This window comes from Tribolium madens, unplaced genomic scaffold, assembly GCF_015345945.1.
Source record: "Tribolium madens isolate multiple individuals breed KSU strain unplaced genomic scaffold, Tmad_KSU_1.1 Scaffold_91;HRSCAF=231;Tcas5.2_LG7, whole genome shotgun sequence".
Taxonomy (NCBI): domain Eukaryota; kingdom Metazoa; phylum Arthropoda; class Insecta; order Coleoptera; family Tenebrionidae; genus Tribolium; species Tribolium madens.
Genome location: NW_025401063.1, coordinates 12,599,319 through 12,608,137, shown reverse-complemented (window position 1 = coordinate 12,608,137; position 8,819 = coordinate 12,599,319). Strand labels below are relative to the sequence as shown.

Below are 8,819 nucleotides of genomic sequence, written 5' to 3'. Positions count from 1 at the left end.
AGCTTGTTGTGGCTAGTTATTATACTTTTAGTTTTTTCTTCTTATTAATGAATCTACGATAGGCCCTCCTCTCTCTAACACTCGCCCGAGCACTACTACTACTTCTACTAAATACTACTTCATAGGCTGTCTGCGGATAACTACCAAATTTTCTAACTACTAAAAGAACTCTACTGAGTTAAAAATGTTACAAAAATAATAATCTGAGACTGAAAACCTGTCTCCGTGTATGTTTTAAAACCATATTTACATTCATTTATTATAAGAAAAAAAAACTATAAAACGTAAACAGCTAGGTAAGGTTGCGGGTTGCGGTCTACTCTTCGAGAGTATTAATTGGAATTATATCCACTAATTTTTTCATGTGACCTCACCTCAAAAAATCACATGGATTTAAAACTGGTGATCGTGGTGGCCATGCAACTGAACCTTGGCCCCCAATAATCCATCTCTTGGGAAAACGGTTATTTTCACGTTCAACATTCAGTACAAATAATTACACCTAACAAGGACAAAGAGACACACTGAACGACTCGTGAAAATCAAGTGGGGGAAAATGCAAGAAAGAATTTTAGAGACAAAATTTCTTTGGTCTTCAAATTAACGAATTATTTTAGTGGTTACCGGATCTACTAGTTATCAGCAAACACTCTGTATTGTTTTGTGGTTAATGATTACACCAGAACTTAATTAAGATTTGAGACGCATACTTCAAATCAAATCTCTTTATAAGTCCATATATTCCAGGTTATAGGAAATGGCGCCAGGTTGGCGATGGACGAATGCCAACATCAATTTAGGAATAGTAGATGGAATTGTACAGCGTTTCCCGAAAAAAATGTAACGTTTGGAAATGTGATCACAATTAGTAAGACAAAAAAAAATGTAGCGACGCATTTTTACAAACAAAAAACATTGCAGGAAGTAGAGAAGCTGCGTACTTATCAGCAGTATCAGCAGCAAGCGTAGCTTTCGCAGTGACGCGAGCGTGTTCGAAAGGAGATTTAACAGACTGTTCCTGCGACACAAGAATCCGCCAGAAAAAATCGCACAAATGGAAGTGGGGCGGCTGTTCCGAAGACATCAAATACGGAGAGAAATTTAGCCGGGAATTTTTAGATTCGAAAGAGGATGCCAACACAGCAAATGGACTCATGAATCTTCACAACAACGAAGCAGGAAGAAGAGTTAGTTCAGATGTTCAAAACTAGTTGACTCGATTGTAATTTCTACTTTTGTAGGGTGTTAAATCGAGGATGGTTCGTACTTGTAAATGCCACGGAGTGTCTGGTTCTTGCAGTATGCAGATTTGCTGGAGGCGTCTTCCGCCTTTTCGACAGGTCGGTGAGGCTCTTTTCCAAAGATACGAAGGGGCTTCTCATGTGAAATTCGTCGAGAGGAAGTGGAGGAAGAAACTGAAAGCTGTCAGTCCGGATCTGAAAAAACCTAACAAAACGGATCTAGTGTATCTGGATGATTCTCCCGATTATTGCGAGAAAAATGAAACGTAAGTTCGTTTGTAGCTTGGTATTCGTAAGCGGAAAACTAAAAGGTCTTTGTAAAGTATGTACGTTAATGTCGGTTGATATTAAAATATCTACTAGTCACTGAAAAACAACGTTTTTAGTAAAATGTTAATTGAAATTTAAGAAGAGGTTGTTTTAGGCTCAGTATTTTGGGAACTCATGGTAGAATATGCAATCGGACCAGTCAAGGAATTGACGGTTGCAGATTGCTTTGTTGTGGCAGAGGCTACCAAACGAGAGTCCGCGAAGTCGAAGAAAAATGCAAGTGCCACTTCGTGTGGTGCTGCAACGTTGTCTGTGACATTTGCAGGTATAGGAGAGAAGAACACGTTTGCAACTAGACTATGAACTGACGATCGACTGAAGATACCGAAGACTACGACATTATACTCAGAAAACGTCCTCATCTTATTAACATGATAACAAAGAGAGAACTCTTCATTTTCCATTTTTCAAACTGTAGATAATTGTAATAACTCGTTTTCTCAAAATTTGTCTGTTTAGAATTAGATGGTAGACGTTTTATACAATTTTAGAATCCAAAAAATCGTAGACATTCGTTGCAATTTTCTCAACCTCACGACTGCTTCGACCATTCTCATCCAATAATTGTATCATCACGTTGTATATTTATTTATGTGTTTGCACCTAGTACATAAAATAATTTTAATAATGTGAAATGTATTGAGATTTATATAGATCTGTACATAGATTTTTAATATATTTATTAGGTACTTAACTGTAGTAAAGCTAAGTTCATTGTACATAGTAACATAGTTAATTTAAACATAAACGTAATTTATGTCGTGTTCAATCAAAATATTAAAACAAGCTCATCTATGAACTACTCTGGTGATAAAATTTATTTTTCCAGTGTATTACATGTGCCATAAAATCCATTCGATCCGTCGATTTATCTTATAAACTCTTTTGTCTCTACTGTGTTTACAAAAATCAATACCGTAAGAAATTATTATTAATAAACTCTTTGTGTACAAATAATTATTGGCGATTTATTTTTTTTCAAACCCTACACAATGAATCACTTATTTTCTTGTCTAAAATATTAGTTTAGTTTTAATTCAACTACCTAGAATAGAAAAATTAAAAACATCGCATACTTAAACAAAGGTTGGAGGTAATAAATAATATCGGGTGTGTTGCAAAGGCTAGACAGGCTTGAGACATAATGGGTGAATAAAAAGTATGGAACCAAGCGTTTTTTCATAAACTAATTATATGTACTTTACGAAAATAGTATATTAAAGTACAAGTTGGAGAAGGTATCTATTCAAGCACAAATCTGGAATTCCGAAACGAGCCGCGTAGCGGCGAGTTGAGGAACAAATGAGTGCTTGAAGAGTCTTCTGCAACAAGTGCTTTATACTATTTTTCCCATTTTGCCGCTTTATATCATTTTATAAATTAAATACGAAAAGTTTTTTTTTCTAGAGAATTTTGCGACGGTTGGCGACATTTATGTGGAATAATTTTTAGGCGGCTGTAAAAAATAAAAAATATTCTTATTTTCACATTTGAAAATAAATTGTGAAGAAAGTCCGTCACTAAAATTAAATTAACACCAGCGACTTATTCCAGCACTCAAATGACTCTTATGTTACCGTTAAAATACGTTTCATCTATAAAGTACGTCGTCAATATCAACGTATCTCATGCAGTGGCGTAACTAGAAAATTTGGGCCCCCCCGCGAAAGACGTCTGTTGGGCCCCTTTCTTCTCTGGTTTCGGAGAAGAGAGTAGTATAAAGTATAAAAAGAAACTAAAAAATGCAATCCTTGTAGATTATACATACAGGGTGTCAATTTTAAAACTTGCAATCGGCAAAATCTCTAGAACTAAAAAAATTATTGAGAATCACTCAACTGTGGTGGTTTTTAGGGGAAATCAAAATGGCATGGTAAGTGACGCTCCTCCACCCACCCTTCAAGCCACAGCCACCTTAAGTTGAAAATTTTAAATGGCACGATTCTACTTGCGATACATCGTTGGAAAGCCCATAACAAGAGCTTTTCAAAAATGTCATACAACAGCCTATTTGGTAAAGCCATTTTTCCAATTATTCAAAAACGAAGACGTTAAATTTTCATTTTTTTTATTATATTCAAGAGTGGGTGGAGGTGTGTCACTTATCATGTCAATTAAATTCGCCCTACGAACCACCAAAACGGTTTTGAGTGATTATTAATAACTTTTTCAGTTGAGAGAAATTGCCGATTGCAAGTTTTAAAATTGACACAGTGTATACATAGTATGTATATTTTATTTCGCTAACGAACAATAATTCTCAAAGAAACAATAGTAGAACAATTTAACAAAACAAATAACAATAAAAAAAATTATAAGCAATAATAGCAGAGTAACAAAATTTCAGCTCACGTTTACTTAGGTAATTTGTTTTTTCTTTGCTTTTAAATTTGCAAAATTTTGGATAACATTGTCCATGTTTAGTTTTTAAGCGACATCGTATTCTATTGACAAAATGGACAAATTTGTAAGCCTTTTTTGGTTCATAGAGTTCCGTAAATAATTTTTATTAATTTTAATTTAGAAAAGGATATCTCCGCTGATGTGACGGTGACAGTAATACAGTAAAAATACAGTAAAGAAGAAAAATTCTGCAGTTTTTTGTTTTTTATTGCATTGGCTTATAATAATTGATGTACACCCTTTAAATTTTTTTAAACTATTACTATTATTATTATTATTATTATTATTATGGAAAGGGTCCTTTATCCCAAGGGCCCCCCGCGGCCGCGGGCTTTGGCGGGTGGGTAGTTACGCCACTGATCTCATGAGTCCATAATGTACGTCGATGCATTTTTGGATCCGAAAACGTATGTCTTTTGCATATGAAACGTCAAATCACGGCTTCCTTGATTAATGAAGGAAGTTTCCCTTCACCCGGCTAGTCGCATTCATTAGTTCCGTGTCTTTTTTTTGGTTTCGAGAGGGAGCCACATTAATGTACAAGATTTTGACAGTTAATAAGGTTATGTGCTGTCACACTCCTGTCAGTGGAAAGCAAAAAGGCGTTAGTACATTTATAAAAACGTAATTTGGCCACATTTCGCTTGTGTATAATGCCATTAGGAATTAAATACGCACGTCACAATCTCACACTAATGATTTTTTCGAAAAGTAAATAATTTCCTGATATGTGGCTATCTGGTAAAGGTGGTTTCATTTTCTTTTATTTGAATATTAACCATTAATTCTAATAATTGAAGATTGTACTAGAGTAATGTGTATTGTGCCGTATTAAATCCCTGACAATTATAAGTGAATAAACCTGCAAGAGTGCAACAGCTTGTTAGAATACAGTGCACAACCAATACGTTCAAGGTCTTTTAGGCCCGTAGGGGGGTTATAAGATAAAGAAGTAAACGCATTTTGTACAAATTTGAAAATTTAATTTACTTTCAAAATTTTTAGTTTTTTTGAATAAATATAACTTTTTTTCCTAGTACTTTGTGTGTAGAGATTGCAAAAATTTGCCAACGATAATGCCGCAGACACTGCGATGTTCCTCACAGGAGAATATGGGATTTTCATTTAAATATGAAACAATTATTGTTTTCAAAATGTAGTCTACATCTTGCGTAGGCACACTGGGTATTATTTCCAAAATCACTCCTATGACATAATGAATTAACGCAATAAACTTTTCAGATGAATATCTGAGCTTTCCTCTGTCTTGATTATAAATTAATTCCAAGAGGGGACTTGTTTTTGACTCAAAATAATTGGTTAAGGGTATTAGACAAGCAGTACATTTTACAGTCTCCTCAACTTTTCTTAACAAATATCCACAGAGAAATCCAATTTCTAACTTAAATTTCAAATAATTACGACGTTTGGCGCGTGATTTTGGTAACTATGGTAACAAGAAAAGTTTTCGGAAGAAATTAAAGATGGCGATACATTAGAGTACGCTGTCAGAACCAAGGATGGTAAACTGATAGAGGATTGCTCAGGTGCACGAATTTGTCCGCCACGGATGACGCTGTGAGTGACGTCACGTCTAGCCCAGCGCTCAACGAATGGAAGTGCGCTGCTAAAGCGATTCCAATTTTTGGATAATGATAGTGATAATTAACGCAATAATACATTAACCCATTCTAACTGTTTTACACGGTTAACAAAAATGTAAAGAAAAGAAATAAAATTTATATTTTTAAACGCATAAAGATACAAAAAAAAACTAGTTAACAATTTTCGACATTTTTCGTTTTTTTCTGCGGCTTTCATTTACTCCAGTTATTTTTCGTTTTGAAGAGCCTTGTTTCTCCTCTTGGTCTTTTTTGTTGCAGTAGTTCATGCGAATTATGACACGAAGTTTGCAAAAACTTTTAATGACTTCCACAGGAATATTGGAACGTTTTTTAATTTTTGCTGTTAATTTTTTTACGGTATCCGGCGTTGACTTAATTGTATCCTTTCCATGAACATGTTCAAAATATATGTTCCATTTTTTGATAATGTTTAACCATTCTGTAGTAGGTTTTATAAGTCCTCCATATGATAATTGTTGAACCCAAGAAGGCAAGTTATAATTATGTTCTTCCCCTTCTTTGTACGTAAAATCCCCAAAATTAAATATAGATAGAAGATTTTTGTGTTTCTTCAACAAATATCCTGTTATATATTCTAGAGCATCATGGGTTATCTCATATTTGGTAAAATCATCTTGTGACAGCGTGTCGGAGGCGCTTGATTCAAAAGACGTACTGCTTGATGGAATTAATTCTGATGTATCTGCTGTAAGATCTAATCCACAATTTAAAACCGAAGCTACTACGTACTCTTCTAAATTTGGAGATTGGTCTGTTGTGTTGGTTGACGTTTCCAGAATACCTGGATTTTTACCCAAAATAATGAGTCTAATCCTGTACATTGCTTCTAACGGAGATGGATGTTCGTTAGGACCTCTGCTTCTTATTTGGAAGAAAAAATTTTCCAATGAATCTTGGTTTAGTTTGTGGGTGCATAAATACCGTATATTGCAAAGATTTTTCATGTCATGAAATAGCAATTGTAGAGATTTGATACTCATTATGATACCTTTTTGAAAAGTCTGCAATGAATTCTTTCCGATCGGTAGCATTTCACAAATAATTTTTGAGACTTGATTTAAATAGGAATTTTGAGTCTCTAGGTCAACGCCGTATGCATTTTTTGTTGGAACGGTACCTTTCTCTCTATAACTGTTGAATATGTCGAACCATGTATTCATAACGCATATGAATTCACCAAAATTTTCGGCTTTTTTCTTGTCTAGTCCAGGTTTTTGCCTTATTAATGCACATCCAACTGTATTCGATATCAATTGGGCAGCCAAACGAATGTTCTGCCTTTGTGTATTTTGGCACAATATATGCTTGTCAGTCAGTTTGTAACAAGGATTGACTTCTTGCTTATTTAGTTCCAATAAACTTTCTAAAGGGGTTTTGTCAATTATAGTATTATCGTTTAATTGGAAACCTTTATCTAGTAACCAATTTCTCAAAAGTTTTAATAGATGAGGGGCATCGGCAAACATATAAACGTTGTTATTAGTCACAGGGTGTTGAAAAAATGTATTTTCATGATTAACATTTAGTTCACTCCATAATCCTACATTGCTACCACCACAGTCACTGACACACGCAAYCACACTGAAACTAATTTTGTGAAGTTCACTGATTACTTCCATTAAAATGTCTTTTGTCATTTTTTGATCAAAACCAAGATAAACTAGTTGCTTCCAGTTAGCAAATAAGCCTCGAGCCATTACAACTTGCATATAATTGTAAGGCCCAATGACCATGTCTTTTCTTGTATCGTATTCTCGCACATATTTTACTTTTACTTTGTCAAACTGAAGCACCATAGTTTTTTCGAATTCAGTCATGTTCTCACCGGCTAACTCAAGAAACATCAGAATGCTCTTACAAACTCCTTGGCTGATGTTTATATTTAGTGCCCAACGTCTTAATGTGGAGAGTCCAGGTAATGGATAATGCAATTTGTTTTTTAAATAAAGATAGCACTTTTTGCTATAGTACCTTAAAGTGAACGCAATTGCCATTTCCTCTTGGTTCCATTTTACCCACTTTCTTTTATTGCAAATAATCGCAATTTGATTTTTCGTAAAAACTGTTTTCAATAGATCTATTGATATTTGAGAACTTTTTCCACTACTTTTAGTGTCTTGTTTATTTCGATATTTACTTTTGTAATATTTAAGCTTATCGTTCATTAATTTAATTTTTTTCCTGCTTGCCAAATTGTTTTTTTCATGTTTTTCTTTCAACTCATTGTAATCTTTTAAAAGTTTTAAATATTTGATTTCAAAATTTTCTTCTTCAGTAGAAGTGTTGGGAACACAAATAGGGGACGTACTAATCGGTTCATTGGTATCTTCTTTTTCTTCAATAAGTTTTCGAATTTCTTTTTTTTGTTGCCTCTTTATTATTCGCTCGGTCCTAGTGATCCTAGCCTTTGTTTCATCGCTTGATAATTTAGATCCGGGCAGATGGAGTGAAGGAACGGCTGTTTTCTTCAGTTTTTTACGAAGAGGTAAGCCTGGATAACAATAAAATAAGTATTTTAAAAATTAAGKACCAATGCTATAAAATTTTATGAAATATTTCACGTTTACAACACCATCAATTATATTATCAAAGCCATTATAATGTATATTTGTGTTCTAAAAAAAATTCAAAAACAAGTTCTTATTCATTAAAGCACATGAATTTTCTCGACAGGAAAGTAGTAAAAAACTTATACACATATAAACCAACGACATGGATAAAAAACTGTTTCCTAAGTGTTCAACTGTTCGTAATAAAAAAGTTCGCACCTAATAATTCATGTTGCAAGTCCCGTTCGTAATCATTTTCTGTAAAGTGAACAGAACAAATAAAACTGGTGGCTGGATTCAATTTGTCGGCTCTCTTGCATCTTCTAACCCATTCTAAACGCAACGTTGACGAAACCATATCATTGTCTTTCGGAAAGGTATGATATATAATTTTTTCACTTCCTTTCCTAGTGATGACAAGGCTGTTATTACAGCCAAAAACGGCACATCTTGTCCCTGGCATTCTATACGAAAATATATAGGATAGATACCAGATAAAAATACCGCACAAATATAAGCAGCTATAAACTTAACAGAAAAACAATGCACCAGAGCAGCGGCGAGAACCGTGCAACAACTAGTCGAGGGCTAGACGTGACGTCATCCCAGAGTGGAGGTTGGCGTACATTGTAGCATAGCGCCTGAGCAAT

The 8,819-nt window shown here is 34.3% G+C and overlaps 1 protein-coding gene across 1 annotated transcript; it reads left to right on the top strand.

The window, feature by feature from the left end:
• The first annotated feature begins 103 nt into the window (after nucleotides 1-103).
• LOC123010758 (protein Wnt-4-like) lies at nucleotides 104-2,528 on the top strand. Its single transcript, XM_044407856.1, has 4 exons — nucleotides 104-868; nucleotides 922-1,187; nucleotides 1,242-1,507; nucleotides 1,666-2,528. Exons 1-4 carry the CDS (start codon nucleotides 775-777, stop codon nucleotides 1,865-1,867), a joined length of 828 nt encoding a protein of 275 aa, XP_044263791.1. The 5' UTR covers nucleotides 104-774; the 3' UTR covers nucleotides 1,868-2,528.
• The last annotated feature ends 6,291 nt before the right edge of the window (nucleotides 2,529-8,819 follow it).